Raw genomic sequence first — 17,434 nt, 5'->3', positions numbered from 1 at the left:
CCAATTCCCTGTTCGTTTACATGTACCACATCAGTGGATTTGATGTCATAAAAATGAATGTGATGGGACCCAAAGATAAGATCACACAGTTTAAATATTAATTTCATCTTCATGTGAACTTGGAAACATGCAAAATGGCATTTCACAAACATGTTGGTATATTAATATATCCAAATCTAATAGGATTCTTAAGGGGATCTATATACTCTCCAGAGGGGAGGAAAAAACCAGACTGAGAAATGGAGAGGGGTAAGTGAATGAATTACCTGGGGAAATACAGCACTTTTAAGTGCAGATATTCATATGTACAGTTTTTCAAAAGGGCATCAAAAAAGGCTAAAGACTGCCTGAAAGAAAAATTGTGTCTCTTAATGGACAAGAGCCCCATAGAAGAATCTAGTCAAAATATTCAAGATTAACTATGTGCTACTTAGCTCCACCAGTATGTTTTGGTCCTGAATTCTGGCTAATATCAATGGTAGCTAAAAATAAAAAGTCACCATGAAATATCTAAAGATTGGTTTCCTGAGCAGAAATCTGAAAATTTGAATGGGTTCTGGTCAGAGGATTAGAGTGGGAAAACAGAAAGGGTAGAAAGAGTAAGGGCAGAAGGAAAAGAACTGTAATATATAATCGTGTTGGTACTGAGAGCCCAGGATTTTCCATTCTCCAACTACTTCAGGTAGGATTGTAGGAGGGTGTGTAGCAGAGTGTTTTGGCTAGCACAGGTGATCATAACAACAGAGAGATGTAAATTATGATTGCTAAGGTGAAAATTTCACTTATTCCTTTACTTGGTACTGCTTGTTTATTTTTTGGCTTGACCACCTATGTCAAAATGTTTAATTTTCTTCAAGTCCAAACTTTAGACCTTTGTAGGTTCTTGCTTCTATATAGTATATTTCTATTTTCTTTGGGGAAATGAAGGAAAATACCATAGGCATAACAAACCCAAGTCACTGTTTAAATATAGCCGAAGAGTAGCTATTACACTTACTTACAGGGTGGTTGAGCATTTTGAATGAGTTAATTACATTCAATAATTAGAACAGTGCTTGGCAATCAGTCAGCACTTCGAGACTTTAGTCATTGTAATTTTTGCGGTTGTCATTTTTCTTGGGTTTTCTTTCTAGATTCAGTGTTTCTTTCCATCATTGACATTTTTATATATGTTAGATTATTTCAAATGAATCCTCATTGTAAAACTTTGAGACTATGTTTTAAGTAAGTGACAGATAATACTTCTTTATTGTAGGCTGCATTTTATAAATTTCATGCTCTGATGTGTTGAAAAAATGACGTAAGGCAACCATGGATAAAAAAAAATCTTAAGTACTATGTTTTATGAACATATCTGGATGGAACTGACTTAACTGATGGCCTCATTTAGTTCCACCAATATCCTGAGGACCCTTGAGTTTGTATCCCAGTGTCCACTACATTCCTGAACTCCAGATTCATATATTAACTGCCTACTCCTCAACTACATGCGAAGGTCTACTAGACATTGCAAAATCAAAGAACAGATTTATGACTGAACCCCTGCTCCTTATTTATCCAAACTATTTCCATATATACCTTTCCCATCTCAGGCAAAGGTAACTCCATCCTTTGGCTCAGGCCGAAAAGCTTAGTTATCTTTGACTCCTCTATTTCATCCAGCCTACACTCCCTCAGAGCATTATGCTAGCTCAACATCAAAATACTTCCAGTATCTGACCATTCCTCACTCCTCTATTGCTATCACTTTCATCTCTTGCCTTGATTTCAGTAGGAGCCACCGATTTTATCCTTGCCTCTCTATGTCATTTTATTATACAAAGCCCAGCCTGATCTTTTTATGATATAAATTTGATCATGTCACTCCTTTTCTGAAAACTCTGCAATGGTTGCCCATTTCATGAGGAACTGAAGCTTGTTCCAATAATCTACAAAGCCCTCCATGATCTTTAAGGCCCACAAGTGTGACAGAGTCACATCTTCCCTCTCCGTAATCCAACCACACTGGCTTCCTTATTCGTTGTAAATAAAGGTTTATTAGTGCAGTGCCAGTCGCTCAGTTGTGTCCAGCTCTTTGCAACCCCATGAACTTTACAGTCTATGGAATTCTCCAGGCCAGAATACTGGAGTGGGTAGCCTTTCCCTTCTCCAGGGGATTTTCCCAACCCAGGGATTGAACCCAGGTCTCTGGCATTGCAGACAGATTCTTTACCAGCTGAGCTACAAGGGAAGCCCAAGAATACTGGAGTGGGTAGCCTATCCCTTCTCCAGTGGATCTTCCCCACCCAGGAATCGAACTGGGGTTTCCTGCATCGCAGGCAGATTCTTTACCAACTGAGCTATTAGGGAATCCCAAAGGTTTATTAGAACACACTACTGTGGTATTGGAGAAGACTCTTGAGAGTCCCTTGGACTGCAAGGAGATCCAACCAGTCCATTCTGAAGGACATCAGCCCTGGGATTTCTTTGGAAGGAATGATGCTAAAGCTGAAACTCCAGTACTTTGGCCACCTCATGCGAAGAGTTGACTTATTGGAAAAGACTCTGATGCTGGGAGGGATTGGGGGCCGGAGGAGAAGGGGACGACAGAGGATGAGATGGCTGGATGGCATCACTGACTCGATGGACATGAGTCTGAGTGAACTCCGGGAGTTGGTGATGGACAGGGAGGCCTGGCGTGCCGTGATTCATGGGGTCGCAATGAGTCGGACATGACTGAGCAACTGACCTGAACTGGACTGATACTGTTTCTGTACTGTCTGTGACTGTTTTCTTGCTACATCAGCACAATAGTTGTGACCAAGGCACTATGGCTCATAAAACCTGAACTATAGAGTATTAGTATCTAGCCCCTTTGAGAAAAAAGTTTGCATGCCCTTGTTCTACAGAACTGACAGTGGTTACATTTCACTAACATTGGCCGTGAGAAAGCAGAAACTGCTGAATATTCTCCACACTGATTTGGTGCTCAGCATCTCAGCTCTTTTTGATGCGTGTGGAGGGATGGAATCCAGGCTTCCACCAGGGGTCTAATGAAACAGAGGGGATGACCAATGAGCAGCAGTTTCCCATTGCCTAGGGTAAGTGTGGGAGTCAGAGAGAAGTAGGTGACTGATGGGGAAGAACATCCCGGCAACAGAGAGAGAGAGAGAGAGAGAGGAAGTGAGGCAAAACTTCACTCTCCATAACTGTTCTCTGGGGTCTCTCTACACTTGCTCTTCTACAGGACAGAATTCTGCCTACTAGTATATAGTGATTTGGACTTTGTCCTCAGAGACACGCACAGTGTTCCCGTTGACTTCAATGGGAGTTATGGACCATTTAGTCCCATAGACATCTGCGCTGGCTTCAGGCTATTTAACAAACTCCTAAACAAATCCCAATGAAGTGCTGTCTTTAATAGGTACTTAATTCTGGTGTAAGGGCGGGTGCTGAGCACACCTAAGTCCTTTCTTTTCCTTCAGGTTTAGTAAGTTTTCTCCTTTTTATGGCTTGATAATTACGGCAACCAAATCCCTGAGTCAAGCAGTATTAAACCCACTCAGAGTCAAAAGATGTCTGCTGTTATTGATCTCAGTTGACCTGTTTATTCTCTGGGTTCCAATTTAATGGCTCAATTGATTATTCATTTACATTTTTAATGTCTTTGTGAGCAAAATCATTTTACCATGAATCACCTCTAACTTAATGGGCAAACACACACTCATTTCGGATTTTTCAATTTTAGTAAGTATTTAATGAGCAACTGTGCTCAGGTGAACTCAATAGGAATGAAGAGATTTCAGTTTCTTTTTAAAGGTAATAGAAATGATAGTTCAAATTTCCTCTATGCAAAATGGCTGTCAGTTGTGGGAACTCACTCGAAATCTAAAGGGTGGTTAGGATATCAACTTTTGTATTATCCTTTTGCAAATTACAGTTTTTCTCAATACAATTTGCAGTCTACAAGTTATGCCCACACCTTTAGTTAAATTAAATCCAGCTGCCACAATATTATTCATTGATTTGTTTTCCTTTTAGATGGTCCTGTTTTGCTGGAAATGGTAGAAATAATGAGAGAAAATTATGCTAAAGAGTGTGCTGCTGCTGCTGCTGCTAAGTCGCTTCAGTCGTGTCCAACTGTTTGTGACCCCATGGACTGCAGCCCACCAGGCTTCTCCGTCAATAGCATTATTTTATTAACTCATGGAATTCTCTATGTACAAAGGTAGACAACATGAAAGGTCTTACTATACCAGTATACAATATAATGTATATCATAAGGCTCTTTAAGTATACGTATGGAGTTCATTTGTTAATATGTTTTCTTCCTTCACAGCAAGCAGGTGACGCTCTAAGAAGCCACTGCCACTGCCTGTGGCTTATCCTTCCTAGTAGGACTGTTTTGAATTTGGCATTTATAAATTGTATATACAGTCAACTAGTTTACTTCTTTCTAAAATGAGATGAGGTATAAGAAAATACATAAATGCATATTTCCAACCACAAAAGTCACTTTTATCTGACAGCTGAAAATGGAAACAGAGTTTAGTGCCAAATAGAGGAGGCTCCTTGTTCATCTTCTGAGGAACAATATCCATAAATGCTAGTATCTGGTGAGAAAGAGTAAAAAAGTGAGATACTATTAAAAAGTTTAGAAATGTTTGGTTTGGTTAATTTTTGCTGATAATTTTATTAGCCTTACTACCAAATGTATAGATTAAGGAAAGGAGATAATTTCTATTCTTGAAAAATAATTCCAGAAAGAAAATAGTATTATTATTTTCACACGTAATTACTAAGCACTTCCCTATATGCCAGGACTAGGCGTATAGTGCTAGGTAGCAGATTTTAAAAATAAGATAAAATTCCAACTTTTTGGAATTTCTAGTCTCATAAACATTTAAACAGATCATGAGAGCATGTAATATAATGCTTATATTTATAATGTGCTGTTAACTCCCAGGTGGTCTCAGAGAGCTTTAGAAAGAAAGGGGAGTTGAGTGTGATCATGGAGAGTGTGGGAACTTACCACCTTGGAGCTTACATGGCAGACCTTCCAAAGTGAGGGGCCAGCCTCAGAAAGAAAGATTTGGGATGGACTTGGGGGTATTTAAGAAACGATGTAAGAGAACCGGGGATGTAGCTCAGTTAGTACTTGGATTAATGAAGATGAGAATGGTTAGATGGTGAAGAGCTTTAAATTAGAAGGACTTGGACTTTCCTATGTGGGAAGTGTTACTGGCAGAATTTAAACTGCATGAAAGGGGTCTTTAACTCCAGCAAACCTCAAAATGTAAACAGAAGGCAAGGGGGGAAGGTACCTTACCCAATACTTCCAACTGGGTAAGGTCAGAGAAATGTCTAGGGAGGTGCTCAGCACGTGTCTGTCCTTCACCTTAAAGTTAGCAGGTGAAACAAAGCGAGCTTCATTAAGGACTCATTACTAGGGTTCCTAGTCCTTTCCCCATGAAATGATCAGATCTATCAATACAACCTCTAACTGGATTCTTCTGTTGATGTACTTAATTTTTTATTAATTTTTATTGGAGTACAGTTGCTATACCTACCTTAGAAACTTTTCAAGACATTTACATAGCTACTTATTGAATTGGAATCGTACTTTGAAGTGGTTGTTTCCAAACTTTATCTGTTTTATTTAACAATGGAACCATGGTCATATTCTTAATGGAGCTGGATACATTAAATTGCACCATTACTATTCAGATTAGATTACAACATATGTTAATAAGGTGATATTTCTTTTTTCTTAAAGTGCCCTTAAGTTTGATGATGAAAGGGTCATCAGAAAGGATCAACCCTTTGGGGAGTTGATAGGAACCAGCTATCAACTGATTCAGAGAAGGCAATGGCACTCCACTCCAGTACTGTTGCCCGGAAAATCCCATGGATGGAGGAGCCTGGTGGGCTACAGTCCATGGGGTTGCTAAGAGTCAGACACGACTGAGTGACTTCACTTTCACTTTCCACTTTCATGCATTGGAGAAGGAAACGGCAACCCACTCCAGTGTTCTTGCCTGGAGAATCCCATGGACAGAGAAGCCTGATAGGCTGCAGTCCATGGGGTCGCACAGAGTCGGACCCAACTGAAGCGACTTGGCAGCAGGCAGCAGCATCAACTGGTTCAAACTAGAATGCTCAATTAGCTTCATATAAAAAACCATCTTCATGCACTCTGCCTGATGAGTCAATGTCTAGAGAATACTCTGGCTCCCTTTATGCCAACCACATATGGCCAGGTGAGGGCTTGTGTGAGTCCCATACCTGTGCTATCTTCATACACCACGGTCACTGTCTTCCAGTTGTAGTAGAGGACCAGATCCAAGACCGCCCTGCTGATAGCCGCATAATCGGGGTAGAGGTTGATGTAAAACAGGTCTCTGTTGTCCACGGAGGGGTGTTTCCAGCGAGTCTGTATATGTGGAACCTCGAGAGCGTTGCAAATAGACTGCACAGCACTGACAGAGGAGCTATGGGAAGGACCAAAGAGAGCAGCCACTCCAAGCGCCAGCTGGTCACATGCTGATGTCCACAGACAAGGAGAGAGTGGAGAGGGGAAGAGGGGATAGGGAGAGAGAAAGAGAGAGAGCTCTGTGAATTTCATCTCCCCTTTCATGGTTCCTCATTTGCACTATTGAAACTTTCTTCCACTCTCCATCTGTGTGTTGAGGAAACATGCTTAATCCAACTTCCAACATCCCTAAGATACTAAATAGTAGAGATGCAGATGTTGAAATGATTAGCAACACATCACAGGGCCAATGCCCTGCAAACAAAAATGAGTTGTTGGTCTCACTTCATTACTTTTAATCAGATGGAGTTTAATCTCTTGATTGGTGTGATGCCACCCAGAAGCGCTCAGAGTGGCTATAAGCCATTGGCCAAGTGAATGTCATGAATTCAGTTCTGTCATGTGACAATGTGGCAGTGAAGATAACTAACATTGTCACTGAATCAGAAACTTCTCTGGGTGGCTGCAGAGTACTTTAGTTCTAGTCCTTCCCAAAATTCAGAAAAGAGGTCTTGCAAAAGAATGCTCAGTGATACTGGTACTTAATTAATTACAGAATAATAGGTTATCATAGCTTAAAAGGCTCTTAGAAGATATGTGGTTCAACCCACTAATGTCATGAACCCACTACCAGGGCTTTCCTGGTAGCTCAGCAGGTAAAGAATCTGCCTGCAATGCAGGAGACCTGATTGGATTCTTGGGTTGGGGAGATTCCCTGGAGAAGGGATAGGCCACCCACTCCAGTATTCTGGCCTGGAGAATTCCATGGACAGTATAGTCCAGGGGGTCGCAAAGAGTTGGACACAACTGAGTGACTCAATTTTCACCTTTTCACTAATGTCATAAGCAGTGCAGTGAGCCAGGGTCTCTGGATAATGGTAGAATTGACTGGAGTTCAGGGACCCAGCTCAAGGATGGGTGTATTTCTACATCAACATTCACCAACATGTAGTTGAACAAAATAAAGCAGATATGTACATAAAAATTAATTTTAACATTAATTTCTTTGCATTATAAGATTATATACACTCCTTGATATAATTTAGAATATTGAAAATTATAAGAAAGTAAAAACAGCCCTGAAATTCCATCAACTTCGAATAATATAAATTCACATTGAGTTGACTAAAAAGATTGTTCAGGTTTTTCTGTAGAAGTTTGTAGGAAAATCCATATGAACTTTTTGGCCAACCTAGTATTTTGGTATTCTGATTTATCTAAAAATTGAACATGATATAGATACAGTTTGATACATTGCTTTTTGTATTCAACACTAAGTTTAACACTCTTATCCTCAAGTCATTATAAATTCTGCAAAAGTAATATTTTTAGTGGCATAGAATAGCCTAATTCATGATGCTGAGTGTCATTACTTATTTAACTAGCTCTACGTAGCAAAGAGTCAGACATGACTGAACGACTGAACTGACTGATGATGCAGAATGGAGCTTCCCTGGTGGCTCAGATGGTAAAGAATCCGTGTGCAATGCGGGAGACCTGGATTAGATCCCTGGGTTGGGAAGATCCCCTGGAGAAGCGAATGGCAACCCACTCCTGTATTCTTGGCTGGAAAGTTCCATGGACAGAGAAGCCTGGTGAGCCATGGTCCATGGGGTTGCAAAGTCAGACATGACTGACTGAGTGACTGAACATATGGTACTGAATTAATTTGCTCCTAATTTTTGGTTATTAGAAGTAATATTATAAGCACTTATTGTAGTTCTTATATTTTTCTCTTTTACATTACTTTCTTAGAGTAGATTTTTAGCTATAATTAAATGCTATTGATATTTTTAAGTTTCTTGATATATATAAACCAAATTATCTTCCAGAGAGGTTGGAACAGATTATCTTCTATAACCTCATAAAATAAAAGTGTTAGTCACTCAGTTGTGCCTGACTCTTTGCGACCCCATGGACTATAGCCCTTCAGGGTCCTCCATCCATGGAATTCTCCAGGCAAGAATACTGGAGTGGGTTGCCATTCCATTCTCCAGGGATCTTCCTGACCCAGGGATTGAACCTGGGACTCCTGCATTGCAGGCAGATTCTTTCTGTGTGAGCCACCAGGGAAGCCCTATCATAGATATATGCTGGCATTAAACATAAGTGTAAAAACATTTCAAATTTATATATTAATGCTAGTTTAAAAGAATTTGGAACTGCTGAGAAACAATAGTTGAATATATGAATTAAATAATAGCAACATGTATAAATGAAATTGTGTTGATTTTTCTAATAATGCCATTTCACAAGTAAAAGATAAGCAGAAAAAAATATATGGCCTTGTTAAGCTTATCTGACTTGATTTAAAGAGAAAAATTAATACATAAAATTTTGAGAACGATATTTCACATATCTGTGGGACAGCTAGTGACGCAATCATTCACAAGGAACTTTGTGACACTGTGCTCTTCATTACTGAATTATCACACAAGATATAAAGGCATAATTTTCTAATACTATAGGTGAAAACTGTCCTCAGATGCTAATTTTCTGGATGTGCTTTCACTGGCTAGCAAGAAAAAGTGAAGGCATGAGAGTATATGAACTCTTGTTTTGTCTAGCATCGGCAGTGGATTGAGATTTCTGCTAATATTTAGCTCGGGGATTCTAATATTACTTGACAGAAAATCAATCCTTTTGAATTCTGTTTGCCAGAAAATTACCAGTTTTAAGAAGCTTTGGGAGTGTTTAATTTATAAATATGGTAGGTACTTCAGGTCACAAAAATGGTTTGGATTTTATGTGGGCTGAAGTATTATTATTGTTAAGTGTGGCTGGCTTTCTGGGGATATTTATTCAACAGTGTTTTGCATGAGTGTGTATGTGAGCATGTGTGTGAGAGAGACAGGGAGAAGAGACAAAGAGAGACACAAAGAGGAGATACAGAGAGGAAGGGACAAAGAGAGATCTAACTAACTCATAGAGATAATTTATGTGAAGATGCTTATACACTTTAAAGTTCTGTATAAACACAAAGTTTTATTATTTGTTCACAGACAACTCTGACCTATATAGTATCTGCAACTTTATTGATCTTTAAAAAGGGAAATATTCTTATACTCATATGATGCTATAGATTTTTAAAGAAAACCACTATACTATTCAATTTTCACCTGTACTCCTAGGAAAGCAAATTTCAGGTTTTTTTTTGAAAGGACACAAGAATTTGGCAGAAGAGCATATTAAGTGAACACACCCTGCAGTCCTAATGAGGTTAACTCTAAGTGGAAACAACCCGTGTTTAGTTACTTGGAAATTAGCGTGAACATGGCATTCATTGTATTCCCCTTAATTGTATGTGCTTGTAAGATTTTTTTTTTTTTTAATGTGGACCTTTTTTAGTCTTTATTGAATTTGTTACAGTATTGCTTCTGTTTTGTGTTTTGGCTTTTTGACTGTGAGGCTTGTGAAATCTTAGTTCCCCAACTAAGGATGAAACCTGAAGCCCCTGCACTGTACCACCAGGGAAGTCCCCACTTCTGTGTCTTTCACTATTTTACAAGTGTGAAAATAGTTACCTCTCCGTGAGGCTTCAAAACTATCAAAAAGGTTAATTTTCTTTCTCTAAAAAAGAAAGAGTCCCTCATATTCTGGGGTGATATTCCCAGATGAACACCGGTAGGGAAACCCAACAACTCTCTAGTTAGAGTCTATCTTCAAGTACATCAAATGCGGCTTGAAAGGGTCATCTTGGAAGTGTTTGGAGGGTTTGTAAATAAGTCCCACATCAAAGACTTTCCATGAGACAAACCTTGCAGCCTACATGCAACTTAGATTATTTTCTAGGAAATTGTCTTCTGTTCAGACACAAAAGATGTTCTTTGATCCCATAAATTTCCCTGCTTTATTTATTTATTACACGGTTCCATTATTTTTTTCCTATTTTTCCCTTTTTAAAAAATTGAGGTATAGTTGACATAAAATATTATAATAGTTTCAGGTGTAAAATATAATGATTCCATATTTGTAATCTTCACATTTCTCTGATCTTGCGGAAAGGGAATAAGGTAATATTTGAGAGGATGCTAGGTAAACCCAGTGGTTCATGGCCGCCTAGAATTCAGGTTGTGAAGTCTGTGTGTTGTGGGCATTTCCACATGCTCAGTAGGTATGACCTTCCACAAAGTTTTATTTGACTGCACTGTACAATTTCATGGTGATATCTCAGCCTCAGGAAGGAAAAACAGATCAAGCTTGACATTTTCCATTCACAGCTGAACCAGTTAATCATAGAGTGGAGGGCTCTGAAGGGCAAGCTGATCAGAAAGGCCCAGGAAACAGAACTAGGCTACGTCCGTTAGGAGGGTTCAGATGATGCTGGGCTGAGATCGCCAGCAAACCCTTGGCACAGATATGTCCACTGTGCAAAAGGGCAGGTAGCAAAGAGAAGGTGACTTGATCAGAAACATCACCCAAAGAAGCTTTTACAAGTGTGAAAGTAGTTACCTCTCCGTGAGGCTTCAAAACTATCAAAAAGGTTAATTTTCTGGATATCGTAGGTTAATGTGGTGTTAGGCATCAGGGTTCGATTTCTGTTAATGCTGGTGACTGCAAACTTGAACGCTAATTCTTCAACGTTAACAGGTTCATTTTCCACAGTTTCAAAGATCCCTCCTGCAGAAGCAAAAGAGATGAATGAAAAGCATTAGTTATATTATCCATGTGCATTCTTTAAAGAGAAGAATATAAGTGATATGAGCAAAAGGCCCAAAAGAATCAAAGTAAGAATAGTCAAAATAGATCCCAACCCCAGTTAAAAGTTACATCTATCAGCATATCAGATGCAGATAAAACTTCATATGTGTGCTTAAGATTTCAAATCCAGTACTGGACTGTGCAATACCTATCAGATGGTGAATGGATTCCAAATATTTAGTATCACATCAAGTATGATTGATAATTCGATGGAGGATGATTATCCACAGTGTGGACATAAATCATTCTGTGGTTGACCTAAGCACAATCTCAGCTGTATCCTGGTAGGACCATCTTTCCTTAGAATGAAACTCATTCTATTAAAAAAAAAAAAATAGACATTCTTGACTTCAGAAGAATCACGCAGAGTTGAGTAGGGTCAAAATGAGTCACATGGACGCTTAGATTTTTTTCAAAATGAACATCCCTCTTCCTTGTGGCTCAGAATTCTGCAGTCATATCCTAATACTTTCCAAAGTGCACGGGCAGATTTAAAAAACAAAACAAAACTGTTTTTGTGTTACTTTGAGAAACTGATCCTGTTGCAGAGCAAACATACATTCTATCTCTGGAGAGTGTTGAGTGTTCCTCCACTCAACAAACACATGCGCTGTCTTTGCCATCTTAAACATGAGGACCTCATCACAAGCAATGATATAAAATATCAGTGCTTAAACAGTCATCAGAGAATTCAGCTCTGATTTTGATGTTCATAAAGGCAATATAAGTATTATTAAATATACATTCTAAATGTTCTTTAAGGGCTGTCCTGGGATTCTCAACAGACACAGAACATAAAGTAGAGGCTCTTAACTGTTGACCACTTAACTTGCTCCTTGATTAATCAATAGTCCTCATTTCTTTGGAAAAACATATTCATTGGTGCCCATAGAAGGCTGAACACTTGTAACTAGTAGACTACTATTTGTTTACTCTCACCATTGAGACTGGTTTGCAAATGCTTCAAGTTTTCTCTCCACTTGAAACACAGACAAAAACAAAACAAAAATCTGAGTGTGAAAATTATGAACATCACTGGCACAGGTACAACCTATGATTATTCTTTCTAAGAAAAAGAGCTTTCATTGGCAGACCCTCATTTCAGAAAATGAATTTGACTCTAGTTTGAAAGAACAGTAAACGAATACTCATCTGTAATTTTTAATTTAAAATTATTTGATGGAGAGGCAAATTCTTTCTAAACTGACTTTCTGTGTTAAAAAATCAACTAGTGCCCATTTTTGAAAGCTAAGATGTTTGATTCGACTATTTTGGCTCCTTAGGAAATGTCTCTGGGTTTTTTAGACGGATGATGTGAGATGCATGTGGAGATTATTTCTCTGTTCTCTGAGAAACCACAGATGAAGAGGACTTGGCTTTGTTAATGTTTTCCTGTGGAATCATATCATTTATTCTGAAATTAACCTTAGGAAAATGCCTGCTCTTTGACTTTGCATTTTTTTTCTTTTTTTGTCAGACACTGGTAAACAGGTCCTAGGCTGGAGGGACTTTCAGATTCTCTCAGAACTGTCAGTAGATGCTCAAAAGGGATGCAGTGAGCTCCCACAGTAGACACTTGGTCACCAGAAAAAGATGGACGTACAGTGGCTTCCTGCCACAGTACAGATGACCCACAATGGGAATAGCCCCTTCTTAAGATCAGAAACTCCTTGATGCTGGAATTTCCACAGTAGTTATAGCAATTGTTTGTTTACTTGTCTATCTCCCCAAGAACATGGTGAGACCCTCAAGAGGATGGACTGAATCAATATCCTCACAGAGACCAAAGTATCTTAAAATGTTTAACCTGCAATAATAGTTCAGCAGTCCCTAAACTTCTTGGCACCAGGGGCATGCTTCATGAAAGATAACTTTTCCACGGACCAAGGGTGGAAGTGGCGATGATCTGGGCATGATTCAAGTGTATTACATTTACCGTGCACTTTATTTCTACTATTGGTACATCAGCTCCACCTCAAATCATCAGGCATCCGATCCTGAAGGTTGGGGATCACCTGGTTGAGAAGAGTTAATCATTGGCTAAGTTGCGAGCACCTTTAATCTGCAGGAGACAGGCTGGTACGAAAGAACAAATACCTGTATCATAGTCAGAAGTTCTGAAGTCTAAACCTTGGTCCACTTAGTTTTTCTTTGAGAAAGATTTTTAAGTACCAGGAAGAAAGTTTCTATAAAATAGCTCTTTCACTATGAATATTTCATTTAAAACTTATAACAATACAGGTAGGAAGTAGTGTATTCGTGTTCATAAATGAAAACATGAACAGAGATATGACACATTTTGCCCAAATTATTCATAATCAGAAAGCCTTGTCTTTAACAAACTCAATTCATTATAAATATAAATATATTTACATCATGATATATGTCATCTCTTAATGAAGTTAATGATGCTGCCTTGCTTACATTGGGCTTCCCTTGGATGATTGCTCTGTAAAGGGAATAGTATAATGCAGTGAAAGTAACCTGAACACTCAATCATGCCTCATAAATGAGTATTATTATACATGGATAGGGCTTCCTTGGTGGCTCAGCTGGTAAAGAATCCACCTGCAATGCGGGAGACATGGGTTTGATCCCTGGTTGGGAAGATCCCTTGGAGAATAAAAAGGCTTCCCACTCCAGCATTCTGTCCTGGAGAATCCCATGGACCATATATATAGTCCATGGGGTCAGGTCACAAAGATTGGACATGACTGAGCGACTTTCATTTCACACATGGATAATGAGGATAAAGAAAGGACTCAGCACTTGTAGAACTCCCCCTTCATTTTAAAATTGTTTATTGGTATATAGTTGTATTTTACATAAAGCTGGCTATACCTGAGTTTAAGAGAATATTAAGTGATTTTGTTATGTGCTTAGGTGGTATGAGGGTACACTCTGTTTTGTCATTTTGGGGGCAATTTTCCTTCATTCCTTCACCAAGCAAGCATTATAAATGGTGTCATTAGCTCAATACCCCACCACTATCTCCTTTTTCCTTTAGTTCTAAGTTGCTTCCATTGTTTCTTACTCTTTTTGACCCTATGGACTGTAGCCAGCCAGGGTCCTCTGTCCATGGGATTCTCCAGGCAAGAATACTGGAGTGGGTAGCCATTCCATTCTCCTGGGGATCTTGCCTACCCAGGGATCAAACCCAAGACTCTTGTGTCTCCTGTAATGGCAGGTGGGTTCTTTACTACTACTGCCATTGGGGAAGCCCCAATCTTTTCTTCAGAGAAGATTGCAGATACCAAAAACCTATAGTGAAGTGAGATATATAAAAGCCTGGGGAAGTACCAAGAAAGTGGAATATGATAGAAACAGGAGGAAGTTATTAAAAGGTGCCAGACCTCAAACAGAAGCAGACTCTTTCAGCATCAGCCAACTTCCTCTCTCCTCCCCAAAGCTGCAGATTTTACAAAATTGAATTCCAGTGTCTTTGATAGAAGTATTAGAGGGACACATACCTAAAGACATATGTGTTATTACTATTACTATTTTAAACTACTACTGTTATTTACTACTACTTCTGTTATTATTATTATTTTTAGATTTGTAGCTGTGAGCTTGTCAATGAGACCTTTCAAGTGTTTGGGGCTCTCCATATAGTCAACTTCTGGATGCCTGGGTTCCATGGTTTCCAGGGGAGGAACACCTAGCTTGTTCCTTCCTCTGTTTGTCTTCTGTGTTCTTTTCGCTCCTTTTGCTGCTCCACCCCCTTTCCCTTTGTCCTGAGGTCAATGCTTCTCTCTATTTTTATTATTTAAGCTGAGCTGAGCACGACTTCCCTTAAAAATTCAATGAGCCACAGAAGGGTTGGAGAAAGCAAAACTAAGAAAGTAGCTTAGGTTCAAGGGAGAGTTAAGTGGCCCCTCTCACCCATGATCATTTTATTTTCTCTAAATCATCTCCGTCAAGTCAGTGCATAAGAGAAGAAAGCAGGCATTTGAGAGTTCCTCAATGAAGGTAAGGAACCAAATGAAGATGAAGAACCAGATTTCTTTCTTTCTTTCTTTTTTTTTTTTTTTTTAACTGTAACTGCTGTGAAGCAGAGCATGGCGGATGGAGCGCAGGAGGGTGATAAACCTCAAAATCCATGTGCCTGGCTTTTTCATGTTCACTTTCATGACTTACAGTCACACCTCATATATACCCAAAGTTAAGAAGTATTATTTGTATTTTTCACATACACTATTTTCTTTTTCTGTTTTTATTATGTGAATGACATAGAAGTATTTTCTGTTTTCTTTTATGTGAATCAAACTGAGTACCGATCATCAGTCATTCCTCATGGCCTGGGTATATGTGATATTGTGATTTGTGAGAAAAAGTACATATTTGGTCTTTGACCTCATTTCTGGCACCAGACTTTTAAAACTTGAGATTTCTTAAGTGAGGAGAGCAAAAAAGATGTCTTTTGTTGTATTAAGAGCTTTTTGGAAAATACCTAAGGATGGAAACTGCTTCTTAGGAGAATCAGTCATATGACTAGAGGATCAAGACTTTCAGACTCACCCCCAAGCCCATTCCTGACCTCTGGGAAGGGGACTGGGGCTGGAGATTGAATTCAAAGGACAATGGCTAATGATTTAAATGATCAATACCTGTGTAATGGAGCTTCTATAAAAACTCAAAAATATAGCACTTAGAGAGCTTCTGCGGAGAAGGCAATGGCACCCCACTCCACTACTCTTGCCTGGAAAATCCCATGGACAGAGGAGCCTGATAGTCTGTAGTCCATGGGGTCGCTAAGAGTTGGACATGACTGAGCAACTTCACTTTCACTTTTCACTTTCTTGCACTGGAAAAGGAAATGGCAACCCACTCCAGTGTTCTTGCCTGGAGAATGCCAGGGACGGGGCGGGGGAGTCTGGTGGGCTGCAGTCTATGGGATCACACAGAGTCAGACACGATTGAAGTGACTTAGCAGTAGCAGCAGTAGCAGAGAGCTTCTGGGTTGGTGAACATGGGGATTTGGAGAGAGTGGGGTACTGGAAGAGGTCATGGAGGCTCCATAATTTTTCCCTGTACCTTGTCTTATGCATCTCTGCCATCTGGCTGTTACCCAGGTACATTCTTTTCAATAAGCCAGTAATCTAGTTCATGGGCTTCCCTGGTAGCTCAGATGATAATCTGCCTGCAGTGTGGGAGACCTTGCAGTATGGGAGAATCTGATTCTAATTCTTTCTCCGGATAGATGGTGTCAGGATTGAGTTGAATTTCAGGACATCCAGTTGGTATCAGCTTCCCTGGTGGCTGATAGTAAAGAATATATCTTCGATGCAGGAGACCTGGGTTCGATCTCTGGGTCAGGAAGATCCCCTGGAGAAGGGAATGGCAACCCACTCCACTATTCTTGCTTGGAGAATCTCACAGACAGAGGAATCTGGCTGCAGTTCATGTGGTTGCAAAGAGTCTGACACGACTGAATGACTAAGCACACAGCACAGTGTATTGGAGATTTGCTTGGTGGCCACCTCATGCGAAGAGTTGACTCATTGGAAAAGACTCTGATGCTGGGAGGGATTGGGGGCAGGAGGAGAAGGGGACGACAGAGGATGAGATGGCTGGATGGCATCACTGACTCGATGGACATGAGTCTGAGTGAACTCCGGGAGTTGGTGATGGACAGGGAGGCCTGGCGTGCTGCAATTCATGGGGTTGCAAAGAGTCGGACACAACTGAGAGACTGATCTGATCTGATGAGGAAATCCTTACTCTTCCAACATACATGGTGGAATTAAAATCAGAAACCTCTTAATATGGTTAGGGATCAGTCTCTGTCTTATCACCAACAGGAAGTTTGGACAAGGGTCAAAGGTCATCATCAGTATATACCCCCCAGCTTCTTCCCAGCTCACTCATCATTTTCAGCCTGAGGTCATGACAAATGATAATTTAGAACGCATTGTCCAAACAATATGAAAAGGTCAGAAAGTAGAAAAGGTCTTGGTTTTATTTAGAGTCAGGTTCTGATTTCGTTTGTGAATATTGGTGCCATTTAAAATGATAAAGGTGGGCTTCCCTTGTAGTTCAGGTGGGAAGGTGGTAAAGAATCTGCTGGTAATGCAAGATACCCAGGTTTTATCCCTGGGTTGGGATGATAAAGGTAGCACATCAAATATTCTATACACAACAAAATTCTTTGTGTTCTAGAAAACATTTTTTTCTTAATAAATGTTGTTATTTAGGCTTTATTCATGAGGCTCTAAGGTCTTT

General features: G+C 39.6%; 1 protein-coding gene across 8 annotated transcripts in view; it reads right to left on the bottom strand.

Moving 5' to 3' along the window:
* GRIK1 (glutamate ionotropic receptor kainate type subunit 1) overlaps positions 1 to 17,434 on the bottom strand; it is a 481,020-nt gene that overhangs the window by 166,913 nt on the left and 296,673 nt on the right. For 6 of the 8 annotated variants that reach the window (XM_055567715.1, XM_055567717.1, XM_055567716.1 and 3 more), the window contains exons 2-3: positions 10,964 to 11,131; positions 6,265 to 6,522 (exon numbers count right to left, since the gene is read on the bottom strand). In XM_055567715.1, coding sequence (XP_055423690.1) covers positions 6,265 to 6,522; positions 10,964 to 11,131 — 426 coding nt within the window. The remainder of the gene's footprint in view (positions 1 to 6,264; positions 6,523 to 10,963; positions 11,132 to 17,434) is intronic. The other 2 variants (XM_055567722.1, XM_055567721.1) reach the window with 1 other exon arrangement.

The sequence above is a fragment of the Bubalus kerabau genome, chromosome 2 (assembly GCF_029407905.1).
Source record: "Bubalus kerabau isolate K-KA32 ecotype Philippines breed swamp buffalo chromosome 2, PCC_UOA_SB_1v2, whole genome shotgun sequence".
NCBI classification, from domain to species: domain Eukaryota; kingdom Metazoa; phylum Chordata; class Mammalia; order Artiodactyla; family Bovidae; genus Bubalus; species Bubalus kerabau.
This window is presented reverse-complemented; position numbering and strand designations above follow the sequence as displayed.